Source organism: Tubulanus polymorphus, chromosome 1, assembly GCF_964204645.1.
Source record: "Tubulanus polymorphus chromosome 1, tnTubPoly1.2, whole genome shotgun sequence".
NCBI lineage: Eukaryota > Metazoa > Nemertea > Palaeonemertea > Tubulaniformes > Tubulanidae > Tubulanus > Tubulanus polymorphus.
In genome coordinates, this window is record NC_134025.1 from 19,932,967 (window position 1) to 19,951,574 (window position 18,608).

The 18,608-nt window shown below is 36.8% G+C and overlaps 3 protein-coding genes across 5 annotated transcripts; 2 read left to right on the forward strand and 1 right to left on the reverse strand.

Moving 5' to 3' along the window:
- Positions 1–2,289: 2,289 nt before the first annotated feature.
- LOC141909483 (52 kDa repressor of the inhibitor of the protein kinase-like) lies at positions 2,290–4,708 on the reverse strand. The gene is made up of 3 exons (XM_074799908.1): positions 4,630–4,708; positions 2,806–4,492; positions 2,290–2,452 (listed from the first exon to the last, which is right to left on the reverse strand). Exons 1-3 carry the CDS (start codon positions 4,706–4,708, stop codon positions 2,290–2,292), a joined length of 1,929 nt encoding a protein of 642 aa, XP_074656009.1.
- On the forward strand, positions 2,298–11,414 carry LOC141898084 (uncharacterized). 2 transcript variants are annotated; one of them, XM_074795464.1, is made up of 4 exons: positions 2,323–2,426; positions 4,567–4,618; positions 6,240–8,986; positions 9,998–11,414. In XM_074795464.1, exons 3-4 carry the CDS (start codon positions 6,269–6,271, stop codon positions 10,484–10,486), a joined length of 3,207 nt encoding a protein of 1,068 aa, XP_074651565.1. In that variant the 5' UTR covers positions 2,323–2,426; positions 4,567–4,618; positions 6,240–6,268; the 3' UTR covers positions 10,487–11,414. The 2 variants fall into 2 exon arrangements, with proteins under 2 accessions (XP_074643913.1, XP_074651565.1); XM_074787812.1 differs by lacking the exon at positions 4,567–4,618 and having other exon boundaries at positions 2,298–2,426.
- Positions 11,415–13,286: 1,872 nt separating this feature from the next.
- Positions 13,287–16,062, forward strand: LOC141911725 (uncharacterized). Of its 2 annotated transcripts, none has more exons than XM_074806758.1 (5): positions 13,287–13,615; positions 14,451–14,481; positions 15,222–15,365; positions 15,651–15,896; positions 15,981–16,062. In XM_074806758.1, exons 1-5 carry the CDS (start codon positions 13,613–13,615, stop codon positions 16,004–16,006), a joined length of 450 nt encoding a protein of 149 aa, XP_074662859.1. In that variant the 5' UTR covers positions 13,287–13,612; the 3' UTR covers positions 16,007–16,062. The 2 variants fall into 2 exon arrangements, with proteins under 2 accessions (XP_074662859.1, XP_074662088.1); XM_074805987.1 differs by lacking the exon at positions 13,287–13,615 and adding an exon at positions 13,788–13,986.
- The last annotated feature ends 2,546 nt before the right edge of the window (positions 16,063–18,608 follow it).

Here is an 18,608-nt window from a genome sequence, read left to right on the forward strand (position 1 = left end):
GTGCAAATCGAAAAAATGAGTGTGAAATATACGAAAAAATTCAGAAGTCGTGATTTAAAAACAGTAGTTTATTATAATGTCAAAAAATGTACTACATCATAGAAAAAAGGGCCCTAGACCCTTGGTCGCGGAGGCTAGCGAGAATAATTACCGCGGGACCATACCAGGGGTCTCAGGCCACCGGGAGACCACTTTTCGGGGGGTCGGAGGACCCTTTAGAGAGGGCCTAGGGCTCTGAAACTTTTTGGTTATTTAGAAGCGGCATTATAGTACGTGTAAAGCCATTAAAACCCTGCGCGTGGGCCTCCGGTGGGTCTGGGCGGGCCCTGCACTTTTTACACATTTTTGAACTTTTTGAGGGAAATTTTGAAGACGCTTTGATCAATTACCTTGATCTTTCGGATGTATGAGAATCCCCCCAGGGCCCATCAGCATAACAAAAATTGGGTCAATCGGACTCAAGGTCCTATGACCTTTTTTATGCCCAAAAATGTCAATTTTGGCCAGAATTCTGAGTCCTGTAGCTCCCTACTGGTTTGCCATTTCTCATTGCAATTTGTGATGGGTATTTTTTGAAAAGGGATGTTTTATACCTGAGACAGGTATTTTTGATCAGCCAATTATGACGCAATTGGCGGCCATCTTGGTGTCATCAGTACTCATTCGTAGGTGGGAAAAAGTTTTTCCACATTATATTGATACCTAAGTGTATTTTGTTACCACAATCCATTAGAAACTTGTAGCTCATAACATTTTCTATGATTGTGGTGAGTTTCAAGGTCATTGGTTTTTGTATATAGCAACCAGGGGCGTTGAATAATACAATATCTTAGTATTTCTATATTATATTCAATGCATATTTTGTAACCACAATCAATTGCAAAGTTGTAGCTCATGACATCATCTATGATTGTGGCAAGTTTTAAGGCCATTAGTTATTCTATATGGTCACCAGGGGGCGTTGAATAGTAGAATAACTTAATATTTCCTTATTATATTGGTACCTAGGCATATTTTGTTACCATGATCAATTACAAAGTTATATTTCGTGATATGTTCTATGATTGTGGTGAGTTTCAAGGTCATTGGGTTTTCAATATGGTCACCAGGGGGCGTTGAATAGTAGAATAACTTAGTATTTCCATATTAGATTGGTAACAAAGCATATTTTGTTATCATGATCAATTACAAAATCGTAGCTGCTGACATGTTCTATGATTGTGGTGAGTTTCAAGGTCATTGGTTTTTGTATATGGTCACCAGGGCAGGGGCGGATACAGGATTTCTGAAAGGGCTGGGTTCACCAATCTTCTGAAGGGCACTGTTCCAAAAAAGGGCACAAAGACGAGGCTTGAGTCTTGATGTCCTTTTGATAAATTGTTGCAGTTTAAGTCGTTTTTTCAGCTATTACAGTCAAATAGAATCAAACAAAGCCACGATACATTGAACTAAATCGATTTCTATATCGATGACTATAAAATCAAAATGATGCCACGTAATGTAAAAAAAACACTTGAATGAATTCAGTACAGATGGATTCTGTATTTTTCCTAGATTATTCAAAAACAAATTCTCAACAAGATAACGCAAATGCTTTTACATAAGACTAACACACTCAACAGATTTTCCTTGCGTGAATGTCATCAGAAGGATGGATGGAATAAGTAAATATGTGATTGCACATACTCTTGAATTTTTCCAAGCTGTCAAACATAAATTTATCAATGTAATTTTAATTAGCCAGGCTTTGAACTATTCCAGACAATAGACATCAATGGTAAGGAGGACACAAATAATTTGCTGCAAGCTTTTTTGGAAGTTACGATACAGCTTTAAAACTATTATTTGTGAATAATACTGATTAGGCAGTTAAGATATTACAATTACTTCTGAATACATGTAATGCTGATTCAACACATAGGTAGTTAAGATAAAATAATTTCTGAATACATGTAATACTGATTCAACATATAGGTAGTTAAGATAAAATAATTTCTGAATACGTGTAATACTGATTCAACACATAGGTAGTTAAGATAAAAAAATTTCTGAATACATGTAATACTGATTCGGCACATAGGTAGTTAAGATAAAATAATTTCTGAATACATGTAATACTGATTCAAATCATAGAAGATATAATTATTCCTCAATACATGAAATACTGATTTGCAAATAAATAATGACTTCTAATTGGTATAAATGAGATACACAATGAATAACTACTCAAAAATTGCACTCGATGAAAACAGACGATGTCTATTTAATGTTGCATATTCTTTGACAATTTCAGTCGATTTCCATTTCGTGATGAATATTCAGCAGGGCTAAATTTGCCAGTCTGTTATCCGTCATGGTAGAACGAAGATAGGTTTTAGTGCGACGAAGGCAAGAAAACGAACGTTCAGCACTAGCACTCCCCACAGGTAATGTACAACCGATTACAATTAGCCTGTGTATTCCAGGAAACTCTCATTCATCGGTACATTTTAAAATCTCGTACAGATTACTCGGCTTTTCGATGGATGGATCCAACCACTTAGATTTCCACTGATGTAACTCGCTAAGTAATGAATTTGGAAATGTTAAGTCATCTTTCCAGAAAAGTAAACGTTCGCAAACACTTCTTAATCAAGTTCAACAATCACAGCAGGCACTAATGAAAACACTTCACTGCATGCACGTGTATCATTTGAAAATCTGTTCTTCATTTCATTGCTAACATGATCTATAAAAGGTATCATGATATTTATCTTGTAGTGCTCCTTCGGTGTTTGAGCCGGGGCATTAGAACGGTGTATTTGCTTCCTGACTGTACGCCTGACAGTTACTTCAGTGCCAACTTCTTCCGCTAATCGCACTGCTTCCTGATATACTAAATCAAATGACGAGTCGATTTCAACCCTCATTTTCTCGATGACACTAATCTTTGAATCAATGAGACTATACGCAGCATAGATGTCAAGATCACTTTCTTGAATTTTTGAAGTCACAGACTGGAGATTAGACAGTACAATCTTCACAACAACAAAAGCAACAATAAATGGAAATGATCTTAAAGTGCTGAGAAGCCCTTGGGCTTTAACTCTGGTATCATTATCCCAGTTCCAGTTACCACTGTCTGCATATATATCCCGGTATTCATCAGGATGCAATATGCCCTCGAGACATTCGCATAATACTTTGAACATTTCACAGAAAACAGAAAAACAATTGTGACGTTCAACCCAACACGTTTTGCACAATCCTGGTAATTTTGATTTCGCAAAATGTTCTCTTGCAAGATATCTTTCAAAAAAGCGTTGTCGTTTTGGAGAATTGTGCAGGAAGAGAAAACTTTCATTGATGGTTCCAATCATATTTCTAATATCTGATAATCTACAAGCTGCAGCTATTGCAAGATTTAACACATGGCTCCTACAGTGGGTAAATAGAGCTTTTGGTGCGACATTACGAATACGCCCTTGGACTCCAACAGCAGCGGAAGACATACAACTGGTGCCATCGTAGGCCTGACCGCGAGACTTGTTGACGTCAACACCATATTTTCTCAATGACGATAGAATTCCATTCGCAATACTGTCACCGGTTGTCCTTTCTAGATTGACAAAGTAAAAAAAAACTTCCTTGATTACATCATTGTCTAAAAATCGTAGACAAACTGAAAGAACTTCTTGGTTGGCATACGTATCGGTTACCTCGTCAGCTATAATAGCAAACAAAGCATCAAGATGTTGCAGACATTTGGTTAATTTTTCTCGAATTTTAAGTCCAATGATATTAAGAATATCATTCTGTACAGTCTTTGAAGTATATTTTGCATTTCTTTTACCAGTTTCAAGATGTTCACTGAAGACTTTGTCGTGTTTGCCAAGTAGATCAAGAATGGCCAAGAAGTTTCCGCGATTAGAAGTAATAGACGTATGATCATCTCGATGACCTCGGAGCGGGATATTCTGCTTTCCACAGAAGATGACCGCTTCCACAACATTCCGTAGAATATGAATGTTTTTTTCGAAAATCTCTTTTGACTTTTCACTCATACAATAATCGACCGTTGATTCTGGTCTTTTCACAGAATCGTTCAAAAGAATAGCGTCCGACATAGCATTTTTATGAAAATCGGTTTTTTCGTGTTTATCTAAGATTCCGTCAGAGCCTTTCGCGCCGCCATAGTTTTTGAAAGCACAGGAAACTAACTGTCCAGTTTTAACGCGTCGATCTTTAGGAGGAAACATAACGCAATACTTGCAGAGACCGCCCTGCAATGCTGGCGAATAGACTAACCATGGATAATCAGAAAGCCAACTTCTCTGGAATCTCAATGTAATATATCGTTGTTTCGACGGCTTGTAGATCAATTGATGTTCAAATTCGTAGTTGTTTCCCAGTATGAAATGATTGTCCAAATAAGCAGCTTTCTCTACGTTATCCATTTTTTGTAGTACTTCAAATCTTTCTACAAGGGTTCCAACATCTTTGGCACCTTCATCTAAAAAGGAAATTATTGGTATTTAGTAGTATTTAATCATATGTTTAATAATGGTTGCATGCGTTACTTTTTAGATTTGCATAGAATAGCTGATGTCATGCTATGACAAATATTTCGAATGTTAAGGTAAATTATACCTATCATATCGCCGATTGAGTTGTTGTTCTCATCACCCTCCATTTCTTCATTGATGACATCATGTCTCTGACGATTCATCGTGGTCTAAAAAGTTGTCAGATTCAACAACCACTGCTGCACCAGATCTACAGAATATAAAAATATTATAATACTTGTGTACCCCTGTCAGCATGCTTATCAAATTGAAACTGCCCTTTTTGTATCAATGCAAATATCACAGGAAGGTTTATGTGCCGATGAGCATATTTACCCTATTCGAGGTGCATGTTCCTCCCATGCTGCATCAATAAGTTCTACAGGTTCCGCATCGGGATGTACAATAACAGGTTCGACAGCCGTCACACCAGATCTACATAAAGAAATTTATAATAGGCTCTTATGCAATATCGTAATACCACATTTTCACACGTCTACCACATTTTCAGTGCCCTTTTATAGATTCGAAAACATGGGTGAAAACTATGTGCCCCTATATCAGTATATATGGTGCAGGGCCCTTTTCTGAAATTTGGATCCGCAGGAAAAATTAGGTGCCCTCATCAAAATAAAGAACATTCACCCGTTCGGAATGAGAATGAACTATGTTATGAAAATAATGTGCCCCTGATAAAATTCTCATCGGAATCATAATCCATTCTAGTGCCGCCAAATACATCAGTTATGATGGGTGGACGAAGTTCTTACAGACTAGGCCTACTAGTAACTAGTAGTAATATGGCCTTCGTTCGACGAACGAATTCTGTCGTGTTTTAACGTCAAAATTTCCATCTGGTCGCTATCTTTATCTGAACGAATCTGTAATTTTTGCTGTCTTCGACGCCGCCGCAACATTTTCCTGCTTTTTTCGTTTTTTCGATATCTTTCTTTTGCGGCATATTCAGAGAAAGTTAATAGAAAAATTTCTTATAACTTCAGCTAGCGAAAGGTCGCCATGTTGTGTACCGAAACGCGGCCCCAGACATAGACACCGGACAACGCGAGGCGCAAACAGCCGGCGCGGGAGCACCGGATTTTTCAGCAGCGTGTTTTTTAAAAAGGGCACTTGTCCAAAAAGGGGTGGGTTCAAACCCAAGGAACCCACCCCCTGTATCCGCGCCTGCAGGGGCGTTGAATATTAGTTAGATTGTTGAGTATTTGGAATCACTTCCCAAGTGGGCATGGTGTCCCTGGACCCCTAGTTTGGTTTTGGTTAATAGGGGAGTTGAATATTGGTACCTATGGATATTCTGTAACCTCAAGCAAATACACAGTTGTAGCTCATGGCATGTTCTATAATTGTGGTGAGTTTCAAGGTCATTGGTTTCTGTATATGTTCACCAGGGTGCGTTGAATATTGAAATTTTCTCATCGGTGACCTTTTCAAACCACTTCCCAAGTGGGCGTGGTGTCCCTGAACCCCAGTTTTTAATTTATTGCGATATTTTTTGTAGCATTTCAAATAATACTGTGTTTTGTAAGCAGGTTGAATGAAAGGTATAATCATTTGCTTGGGATCTGTTCGAAATACACAAGGATTCAAATTGTACAGGTTCAAGATATGCTGTCAACAATTGATTGGATGATATGCCTACAGAATTACTTAAAATTTTCTATTTCATTTCCATTTTAGAACTAGACGTTTCATTAGCTGCTTAAACAATGCCAGTGTCAACAGCTGAGTCATCATTTTTGGAAATCCGACAGCGATACTGTGAAGCCACTCAGAATGGAAAGTTATCTTACACACATTATGCTAAAGGTTTGATCATTGGTGATGTAGGTGTCGGAAAATCTTGCGTGAAAAATACACTTATTGGTAAACCGAATGTTGAAAATGAAGAAACGCATACATTTGGAGTAAAGCAGGATACAATTGAGACGTATTCCTCATCAAAAGTCTTTCACAAAGTTGAAGAATCTGAGCGTGAATTTTCTAAAGCTGCCGTATTTTTAGCTTTGTACAGTAAAGACTTCATTTTGGCAAAAGTCAATTCGGTAACGTCGGAACATTTGAAGAAAGGTTGTCAACTTATGGTATCATTCTTGTGTTTGTTAATGTGTGTTTGTATACATTGTGGAAGTACACTTAATTTCAGTTTTCTTTATGTATTCAGTATCATTGGAGCGTTGTCCATGAATTATATTTTAGATGTACCCTACAATTTGTACAGGTATGGTCAACATCTCTCTATTGTTTGCGTTGTTATGAAAGTCATTTGTGCAGAAGATTCAGTTTGGAGTCACAGTAATATTGCTACCAATTACAGTAGCGCAAAACTAGGTCTCTTAATTGTAGTAGTTGGAATTGTCATCAGTAGTTTGGTTATCGGTATTAGTCACAAGTTCTCCTTCACATCAGGGATATGTTGCTATTTTATGGCAACAGGAGAATCAGGAATCTCAGTCAGCATATTCAATGATTATAATACTATTGCTAAACTTATTATATGTATCGTGATACATTTTTTGATAGATTATTACGCGACATATTTTAGGCAATATTTCAAAAGCATTGAGGCCAGACATGGCATCATACCGTGTTTATTATTTGCCATTTTCTACAAGTCAATGCCGGTGTTCGTAACGTGTGCCAGCTTCTCCATATTATTTTCATTAGGGATGAAATTGAGTGAATATTTGTGTGATAGACAAAAATATATTGTTAAACGAGATATTGGACATACTATCCAATATGTAATTGGTGTTGAAATTGGGATTATTCTCAGTCAGTATCTTGATTGGCAACTGCATTTTTCGGTATTTCACACATTGCTTTCCTTGGCAATTTACATTTTTGTTGAATTATTTTTTTGCTATCAAAATCAATTTGATGCCTACCCTGCAGATGTAGTAGAGCACCTACAAGAATGTGGCTACCAGTCATGGCCTGTTAAGGTGTGCTTGTTGGATTTTGCTGGTAGCGAGTTATTTCGGGATGCCAATCATTTGTTCATGGGAGAAAGTGCAATATATATGATTGTTTTATCTCTCCATGAAGCTATACTACAGCCGGAATACCAACTAAATAGGGTAATTTACTGGTTGAATGTTGTTTTTGCCCACACTCATTACAGAAATGCTAAAGTCATTCTCATCGGTACGAACAAAAGTAGATGTATGAATGATGAAATCAAAGGATTTGGTCTATATCTGAAGGATAATTTGAAAAAGAACTTCAAAGATTGTTTAGCTTTAAATAAAAACAGAAATTTTGTTCCATTGTTCGCGATTGATAATATGGAATCAATGGATACCGTTGGTTCTGACTTAGATGAACTTCATAATGCCATATGGAAGTATGCTAACGATAGAGAGTTTACACACCAAAATGTTCCTGTTCAGTGGGTCAAATTTAATGATTTGATCATTCACAAACGTAATTTGCGCAGAACTGGTGAAAGTGAGCATTTAGATTGCTGTATTACCGATGTGAATGTGCTTTATCAAGAGGTTAAAGAATTATGTATTGTAAATGATGAGCCAGAATTTTATAAACTGTTAGAATTTTACATTAGTTGTGGTGAAATATTTTATCGTATGTGTGATCCTCGGCTGTATAAATATGTAATCTTAGATCCACAGATTATCATGGATTGCACGGCCTGTCTTGCCGGTCAATACCTAAACTCTATTCCGACGCATCTTCAATTGCACTGGGATCGTTTGGAACAAAAGGGCATCGCTTCACGTGAAATGTTGATGCATTTACTAAAAGGCATTCCCGGACTGAGGGAGTACTATATCGCAATACTGCAGGGTTTAGATTTACTTGTACCAATCGAGAGTCAGATCGGTTTGTTGTTTAGCGAGTCCGACACCTATATCGTACCATTCAGACTACCTTTGCGTCTGACATCGTCGCGCTATAATGATGACGTCGAACAATTTTATTTCGATTTCGGACCATTCAATCCGCAAATGATCTTTCTGAATCTCATTGCCAAGTGCTTTCAGATGTCGAAGTTTGTTGCTGAACAAAAAGAACTGCGAGTATCTGACCATGACTGGACGAACAATTTGTACAAGGATTGTGTCGAGTTCTATTATGGTGACTTGTTTCATTATAAAATCGAAAATTTACAAAACTCCATCGATCGAAATATCTTTCTTGTCAGCGTTTGGAAAATCGACCACTCTGCATCGATATTTTCATTGTATGGACTTCTCAATGGAATTATTCTGTCATTGTGCAAAAGGGATTTCCCATTCGTGTCGTATAGTGTTGGGGTGCTGTGCGATTGTGGTGACTATCACAAAGTTGAGCATCGCAATGATTATGGTCCGGTGAAATACATGCCAATTTCATTTCGTACTACCATCGAATATAAGTGCAAGGGTGAAACCAAGATATATACCGAAAAAGATGCTCCACACGAGGTAGGTCAACTGATAGTTTAGTAAAGAAACGTGATTATAACATCAGTTGCAACAACAGGAATTATCTGGGTTTTTTACTCTACAATCTATTAATTCTACCATCCGGATATCCTGCTGGCTTCATAGTGTGTGGTATATTTATTTGGATAATTATGAGATGAGTATTCAAATTAGATGTTTCGAATAGCCAGCTGTAGCCTGAGCCTTTGCCTGTACAAATAGAATGAATGCTATGGTTTTCAGATGAAAGGTTTTTTCGTCTTGCAACTAAGTATATAGAAAGCAAAATATCAGACCAAAGAAACCGATCAGCTAACCTGATTGGGTTAGTTATAGATATAGGCAGGTGTTCACATACTACTCCCAGGATTTTAGATAAAAAATTGTATTTCAAGATATTTCTGAAGTATTTGTTCTTGCCAGCAGCGGTGTTACTTTAAAACGCGATTGCACATATAAATTGTTAACCACAGCACCACGGTTATTCCACCAGATGGTGTGGGGAGCACTCAGTCTTATGTTATCAAAATTAGTTTATTTTCAATGAACTTTGAACTGAATTTTTAGGGAAGAATTTTCAAATGCGTAGATCCTCACAGGACCCACCAAATATACAATAAATTAATTCTTCTACTTCTATAACGCTAATCCTTGAATATCGGTAAAGTTTTCATTTATTTATTGATCTATGTAAGAAAAAGTTCATTCAGTTCTCACTGAAATATAGAAGAAATCGAACGCGAAAGACCGAGGTACTACTAACAAACTTGGTGTAAGTGGAATCCTCGGTTCCCACAGGATGTCATAGGCTCCCCATAATATTGAAGCAGAATGTGTTATGTCACATATAACCTACAAATTGCTTCATTTCATGAAAAGCAAATACTATAGGCCGACTGTAGTGCCCCTGTGTTTGGGCTCTTGTTTGTTCTATCTCATGATCTATTGATTCAATTAAATTGTGTTGAATTGAATTCATTAATTCAAATTATTGCAATTATTTAATTCCAGGAACTTATCAGAGACCAGGAAATCTCTACACATGGCATCCATAGTACAGCATTCATCTCTTGTAGCTCAGAGGACCGCGCTTGGGCTCAGTGTGAACTATTGCCTGCTTTGCAGAACATCCTGATACCTCGCAAAGAAATCCAGTTCAGTACAACACACAGTCAGATAATGATCAGCTTTACGCCAAACGAAAGATCGCGTCTAAGTCAAGAAGCAAAAAATCAACAATTTATTGTCTCAAGTACCTGTATTCTAGTCATTATTAGTCAAAACTACTTGCAAAATTGCATTAATGAATTGCATTTCGCCATCAAGCATTGTATCCAACACAAGAAACGATTGATACCAATTCTATTGGACCAGTGTGAATGCCCGCATGAGTTGAGAATTGTCAAACCGCTTCAGTATCCTTCGGATGAAGGTCAGAATGTTTTTACCGAATTTTATTTGCCTCTGATAAAATTGTTCAAAGATATGTCTAAGTGTTAGGATATACAAGGATATATTGCTGCTAATTTTGTCTCCAGAATCATGTTGTAAGCTTTCATCAGAACTACTTGAATCTGGTGTTATCAAAATCAGCCAAATCTTTACAGTGCTGTAGAATATGTTTCGACTCGAAACGTTTTAGAGAAGAGTGTCGAAGTTTAAAACGCGAGAATTATTGTTCATTGTCCTGATTAGTGCCTACATTAAGGTAAAGATGGCGAGTTAGTGCTAATCTGACTATGGATTCAGAACAGTTGAAGCTTACTTTGCTTTTGATGTTCATCACACATATATGTCTCAAAACCCCTCATGATGTGAGGACTGATAAATTTGTTGCATTTATTGGAATGGCAGCACTATAAAATGAGCCTCTTCTATTGGTTTTTTATAGTGGTAGCTGCATGACGTCGAGATATCTTTAAGATCAGATTCCTATCGTATTCATTTTTTATACCCTCTACTATCCATCTTGCACGATTGTCCTGATATTTGGGTCATGGCTGATGTTTGACTATGCTGATGTCATTGTTGATTGTTTTCCATCATAATCACCACTTCGTAACATATTTTTTAAGTTTTCAAGTTATACATGTATTTTGAAGACACTCGCATCAATTGCCTATTCATATGTTTATGCCATAATATGAATGATGTGACATTAATTGCAAAGTTTTTTATTCATGCCTTTATTGTTTTCTATGAATTTAAAGGAAAAATGTAGTGGAAGACAGTACAGGGTTCTGTTTTACTGGGCAGGGACAGTCGCTCAAAGGTTTAAGTTAACTGTCAGATGAATACCTGGTAATGATGAAGTTCTAATTATCGATGACACATGCCGATATAGCTACGATCCTAATACATCCACTTTTCGGGATCTATTAAGATCTTTATCGCTTTTTATTGCTACTAAAACAACAGAATTGCTTTATGATGACAGCTATCGGAGATAAAGCTAGCCAGCAGCCACAGCAAGTCATATTAAATTGCGTGGGTTTTGACAATGGCCAAGTCAGCCAATCACTGACCGATGTCCAACAGATAAATTTTTATTTGCGGTTTATACAAGCTGGTATAGATGTCTTCCATGATTACAATGCTGTTCAACAACAACAACAACAACAACAACAGCTAAAAACTCAACTTTAACTGACAATGCCTGAATTAGGACCAATATATATACTTCTGCTGAAAGAATATTCCAGAAATTGCCATCATATTCTAGATTGTATCTGGAAAGTTCCCTAAGATTGTAAATAATTCCTAAACATTTCAGATAATTCTTCCCATTTCTGGTATTGTCCTAGATGCTTCTTCAATTCTAAAAACTGTAAACAACTAACAATATATCACACTATTCTTGACCTAGTGCTACTCTGAGATAGTAACAATCACAAATCAATAATTCTCCAAACCTACACTACACTAAACATGAATATTACAGATAGAGGAATTTTCCTTCTGTCCATTGAGATTGAATAGCCAGTATATTAAATCTCAATATTTGTTTATATAGTGTATATTAGAAATAACCCGAATGATTTCCTGTACATTATCTGGTTTAGAAGGGCAGTTCGAAATAGTAAACGTTAAACGCTTAAGCTCAGTGTATAAACCATTCACGGATACCGCCCTGGAAACAATGGAGTTAGTTGAAAGAATGTTCTAAAACTTTTTGTGATTAAATCTGTCTTTCATCATTCAAGTTGTTTACTCGTTCTTATGAATGACCGTGAATAGAAATGTTTTTTTTATCATTAGAATTATATAATTATTATTAAAAATGATGAAATACTTGCTAGTTACTGATTTTATATTTTGCGTTGTGACTGAGTCCAATGGCGGAAAGTGTCATGTGGTCAATGGTATATGGAGAAATTGTCCTGAAAAAAATGTCCCGGTCTATCATTACTAACTTGTTAATGTTGTTGATTTAACATCATTTAACACAACAAACTTGGTATGTGTGCTTCATTTTAATTACAATTTCAACATGTGATAACAAATAATGGCTCTACTTCGATTTATTTATCTGTATAAAAAATATTCTTAAATTTGACGTAAAATTTAAGTAACTGTGCATTTACTACATAACTTTTCATAATTTTTCCATTAATGATATGTAATTTAGCAACTGCGCATTAATTTCAATTGTAAAATCTTCTTAGATTTGATGTATCATGTAATGAGTTCAAAACGCTAGTCCTATAATTCTCATGGTACTCGATGAATTCTTTTTTTTAATGGTTAGTGTGCAATTAACACCATTACCAAGTTTGTTTGTGTTATTTTGATGTAAAATTTACTAAATAACTAATGATAGACTGGGTTTTTTTTTCTACCTTATATGAGACATTTTTTCCGGAGGAATTTTTTCCCTGGCATATTTTTTACGGGGACATTTTCCGGGACATTTTTTCCAAGGATGTTATTTCCCGGGACATTTTTACCTACATTCGTAGTCAATATATAAGTCTCCGGTCTACGGTATTCTTTTGGATATATAAATATATATATATATATATATATATATATATATATATATATATATATATATATATATATATATATATATATATTTTTGAAGATGACTACAAGAAGTAAGTCGAAACGTCGAATAAACTATTGGTTCTAGAAAAATATGTTCGGACTTTGGTCTTTCATTATCATTGTGGGATTTTCGTTATTTTATCGTCACAACAGGGATATAGTGTTTGATCAATGCTGACTCATTATACATTTGAAGACAATAGATTTGAAGACAATAGCTTATAAATACATGTTGTTGAATATTTCGTTATTTTATCGTCACAACAGGGATATAGTGTTTGATCAATGCTGACTCATTATACATTTGAAGACAATAGATTTGAAGACAATAGCTTATAAATACATGTTGTTGAATAATTGAACATAGAGATCGCTTCTTGGATTATTAATTGACGACTTGCTAGAACGCGTGCTCTGGTAACCAACGAAGCGGTATGTGCCGTATTGGCTTACACTATACACATTAATCTTCAAGAAGAAGACTGTAACGAATAACGTAACTCAGAAAATATAAATCGTTCCTTGGAAATGCTACATGTATATTAAATTCGTTTTTAAAGGATAAAGAATTAAAGCAACATGGTGGGTAATGATACTTATATATTATAAACTTGTTACACGCGCGTGTGTGTGTTTCTAAATAACGTTAGTTGTTATGAAAAAACTTTCCCACCGTATTTATTGTAGCATATGTACGTTGTATTGCCGTATTATGTCTATGTCTAACCGGTAAACAAACTGGTTCCGTTCGTATTCATACTTCAAATAATTATATGCAATACATATGCACTTATATTGACAATTTAAGTCAAATACATAGGCCCAGAAAGCGTCTTTAAAGACAACCACACGAGGTTGCTCTGCAACGTTAAATGCGCTCTGGAGATATAGATATATTGTTGACTCGGAACAAAATCACAGCAATGGCAGCAATTGAAAATCTCCAGGCGCAGGTATAGTTTGCATATTTCCGTTAAGATTAGACTTATATGAATGTTATACTATGGTCTATTTCCATTTAAAAACTGTTGTGTATATTTTCACGCGGGACTGATTAAACCATATTAGAAATCAGTAAATCCATAGCCTATAGGCCCTTTATAACTATAGGACATATTATGATGATGTATAAAAAGGGTTAATTAGGGCCATGAATAGAAGTATTTGGCAGAAATGAATACCCTATTCTATTTCTATAGGTCCTACAAAACGTAACGATCATCTACCAATGATAACCCTCATATTATCGGGTTGTCGAGATTTTTTCATGGGCCGCTTAGGCTATCTGAAATAGTGAAATAGTTGAATTGATGCTCGTAACAATTCAAACCGATGAGTACCATGGATACTTGTAGATAGCGCCTCATTGAAACGACTGTCTGACAATACCGTAATATATCTAATATATAATTTTCAGGTGGATCAATTTTCAGAAGAAGAAATTGCAGGTAAGGCAACATCAAAGAAAACCCTGTTTCTCGGGCCTGACAGACCCGGATTTCGTCATTTCAAATAACTATAATGAAATTGCCTACCGACCTTATTTCGGATGAAATAAATTTTTTCAAAATTAAATTTGTGGCTGACCGACTACAAAGCTCTCCATCGTGATCTCGGCACAGATCGACACCATAAAATTATTTTTGACATCGGATTTAACAATTTGATTCTGGAAATGGTAGGCCTACAGCTGTGCTCAGACATTGATGGCAACCTTGGAATGTACAATTCCAGGAATACCGTATAAGATAATTGTTAAAGGCCTATTCAAGATTTTGATGTTTTTCTTTTCATGAACAGTTTCCAAGTGTGTTCAAAATAATAGTTTTTTTATAGTTTATTGTACAAAAAAACCTGAACTTCCTTTTATTATTGTGGTCTTCTAATTGCTAATCATATTTTTTAACTGGAAATTTGGTCTTGCATAAAGACCGACCGACCGACCGACCGACCGACCGACCGACCGACCGACCGACCGACCGACCGACCGACCGACCGACCGACCGACCGACCGACCGACCGACCGACCGACCGACCGACCGACCGACCGACCGACCGACCGACCGACCGACCGACCGACCGACCGACCGACCGACCGACCGACCGACCGACCGACCGACCGACCGACCGACCGACCGAAATTGTAGTGTATGTGTAGGTTATACATAGGTATATCTGTGCTTTTCAGAATTTAAAGAGGCCTTTGCGATTTTTGACAAAGATAGCTCCGGATTCATTACGACAAAAGAGCTCGGTACAGTTATGAGAACGTTGGGCCAAAATCCAACAGAAGGTCAACTCGCATCAATGATTAGAGACATTGATGTGGATGGTAAGACAAAAGCTGGAAAGAAGGAATTTATGAAAATTTTCTCTTAAGAATAATACCTGAAAGTGGGTTACAGGGAAACGTCCCTTCTCTCCAAAATTTCACCTGGGGAAGTTGAGGGATTGAAATTAGCAATTCGCATTACTTAAGTAGGAATTCGAAAATTATCAAAAATTATGAAGCGAGGCAACTTTATATTTTAAGCCCACTGAAAGCAATTTTCCTTAGTTGTTGTCTGCATGAATTCTTCCGTATACCAACATCGCATCCTCTCGTTTAATCGTGTAGGGAATGGAACTCTGGATTTCCAAGAATTTCTTGGTTTTATGGCGAGAAAAATGAACGACGGCACAGAAACCATAGATGACATCATAGAATCGTTCCGCGCGTTTGATAAGGAAGGTAACGGGTTCGTAAGCGCTGAAGCATTGGAAAATTTCCTCATGAACATGGGCGAAAAACTGGACGAAGACGAAATGGGGTGTATGCTGAAAGAAGCGGGAGTAGATCAAGATGGACAAATTAATTACGAAGGTAGGCATCGTTATATTCCAAATTGAATTCAGTATCGTGTATAGCACGGTAAGTAATTCTTTTCGTGGATTCTTTTATTTTCAGAGTTCGTTAGACTTATGATGTCATGATTAATTTCCACGTACAATTATAGTTCATTATGTTTATGTATATGTTAGAATTAGAATAAATTTTAGCTTTTTTGTAAAGAAAATTGTCCTCGCGAGTATACTTCGAAATATTTCCTTTCGTCAGTTTCACACGAGTTCTTAATACGTTTCCGTAGCATTCTATGTAATCTACGTGTATTTATTTTTCTTTCTGCCAACCACAATGGAAGTTCATTTACCAAGGCTAAGGTCTAGACACGATGTTATTCGAAAACCACAAATATTGGTGCACAAATGTCGAGAAATATCTAGAGTATCCTGTGCAGCGTCGTATCGAGTCGATTCACTATTCAAATCCGCTCGTAAATATCCCAAATTACTTCGTAACGAACGACAAGTCTGTGAAATAAAACACGATAAAACTGTAAGAACCGAATTGCGAGCGTCGGTCCTTGGGGGTTGTGGTTCCGAGCGATGTTTTTATCTGATGAAATGGCGCATTGATCGATACTGCAAATTGCATCCAGAAAAATACTGTGAATAGAATAAGAAAATGTTCTAGTAGTTTATTGGCGTGTCTGATTTATCTTAACATGGAATAGCACTGTTCCAGCTAATCGCATTACAATTTATGAGAAACTTTATTCTTATCAAAACACGCTTAACTATCTGATTTTATTCATCTGGTTGTTCGCCCCTTTCGTCTAAATTAAAGTGGCTCTTTTGGATCATTTGAATCCACCCGATGACCTTGTCGTCATCATCTTGTTTATCTTTGAGCGTTTCGGGAAGAATACGTTCATGTTTTCGGTTGTATTTTTGGTTCGTTGAAGTCTTTAGTTTATTAACACCGTTATTATCCGATATCACCGGCAATCGATCAGCTGAACCGGTCGTATCCTGGCGATCCATCAAAAAAGTAACAACCTTTTCCAACTTTGGTGCGTCGACGTCGTCGCTAATTTCACGGAAAAACTGTTCAATGCCGTTTCCCTGGTCCATTTGCGGGTCATTATTTTCTGGGTTTTCGTCGCTTAGATTTTGCTGCTCATCAACTCTTGTTGCAAGTGCTGGCAGAGGTTTGTACGTTTTGATGCGATGCCGTTTCAATGTTCTACGCAAGGCCAGTCGACGAAGTTGGGGCAAGTAAGATTTATCTATATAAGATTCACCTACATCTGTCGAATAGACGCCATGTTTATGATGGCGAGCATTCTTGCTACAGTGGAAGAACGCATCTTTCTTAGCGGCAGCAATTTCTTTCTGGCAGCCGAATTGCAGTGACGTCACTTGTTTGCAGTCTTTTCGAGGTCGGCGAATAGAGAGAATTGTTTCGGGATCAGCTAAATTTGATTTTGGTCGTGTTACTTTAATCGGGGATCTTTCCATTCCAATCTGCTGTAGATCTTTGATATCTAGACTTATACTGGTTCGGTCAGCTTTAAACATGGGGATACACTTACCCATCGTAAAGATTGGAGCGTCTTTTGTTCCCTGTTTAAAAGTTGACAACGCTTGAAACACAGTCTTTACACGTTTGATTGCCTGTTTACGCTTTTCTCCGCCAGTATGTTGTTTTTCATCGTTCAATCTATACGAGATTTGACGTTCCTCTAGGATCTCGTTGGTAAGTCGAGCGTGAACGTGGCACCGCAATGTTTCTATTTCGCGTAAATTCGATTTTAGCTGATTGTTCAGAATTTCGTTGGCCGACTTAGTAAAACTTGAAAACGATCCTAGTTTACGTCGTCCCATAGTTAGTTGTTTATCAGCTGTGATATCGTTAGTCTGTAAATCGATATTCCATCATGTATAGATATTTTTTTTCCACCGAGGTGTCATGATATGCCTTCAATAGTAGACAGCACATTCGTAAACTCCTCCCCGGCAGTAATTTAGCGAATATTATATATAAAACTGTCATCATTCGTGAGAAATAGCTGTCGACAGTAAAATCCATAGATTATTTAGTTCAGGATATTAAGCGTTATTCAGTACAGTTCACACAATTGGTACAATTTTAATTTGACGAGATTTGATAAATTCGTGGGAAAGATATGTCATGGTTGAACTATCGATTGCGTTTTAATAGCATAGCATATCTTTATTCTTTAAAAGCTATCGTAGATATGTATATTGTTTCTATGGCAGAGAGAAAGAGTTTAATGTTCTCGCGCTCTCCATTTTCGCAGTTGAAAATTCCAGGATTCATAGCGGCCCTTAAAAGTCATGAAAAGTCCTTTATTGGGAATGGGTCAATTCGAGGCCTTGAATGTCATGAAATACTTATAGGCTCTAAAGTACTTAAATCATTGTCATGGTCCTTGAATGACATCGCCTCATCTCGCGATTACAATTTGAAGCTTCTGATCACATATCATCTGGTGTTTCCGTATATCAGATTACCTTTTTTATGGATGGACCCAATGTGAATTAAAATTGGGTGATGAAAAGTCTTTGAATCGGGGGCAAAAATGTCCTTGAAATCCTTAAATGAAATTGGTCATGGGCACTATGAACCCTGCTGTTCACTCGCAGGTGAAATATTTAATCTGTAGAATCGTCCAATAAAAGGTCCACTAATTACCCTGGGTACAGCGGCATTTATCGCAATATGGATAGT

Bases quoted from the DNA above. Each gene is read 5' to 3' on its own strand.
- LOC141909483 (XM_074799908.1), bottom strand. From the start codon at position 4,708: ATGAATCGTCAGAGACATGATGTCATCAATGAAGAAATGGAGGGTGAT. The intron at 4,493-4,629 runs GTATAATTTACC...TTTCCTTTTTAG, and splicing joins CTCAATCGGCGATATGATAG to ATGAAGGTGCCAAAGATGTT. The intron at 2,453-2,805 runs GCAAATACACCG...TGGAATACACAG, and splicing joins GTCAGGCGTACAGTCAGGAA to GCTAATTGTAATCGGTTGTA.
- LOC141898084 (XM_074787812.1), top strand. From the start codon at position 6,269: ATGCCAGTGTCAACAGCTGAGTCATCATTTTTGGAAATCCGACAGCGA. The intron at 8,987-9,997 runs GTAGGTCAACTG...ATTTAATTCCAG, and splicing joins AAAAAGATGCTCCACACGAG to GAACTTATCAGAGACCAGGA.
- LOC141911725 (XM_074805987.1), top strand. From the start codon at position 13,906: ATGCGCTCTGGAGATATAGATATATTGTTGACTCGGAACAAAATCACA. The intron at 15,366-15,650 runs GTAAGACAAAAG...TTAATCGTGTAG, and splicing joins TAGAGACATTGATGTGGATG to GGAATGGAACTCTGGATTTC. The intron at 15,897-15,980 runs GTAGGCATCGTT...TTTTATTTTCAG, and splicing joins TGGACAAATTAATTACGAAG to AGTTCGTTAGACTTATGATG.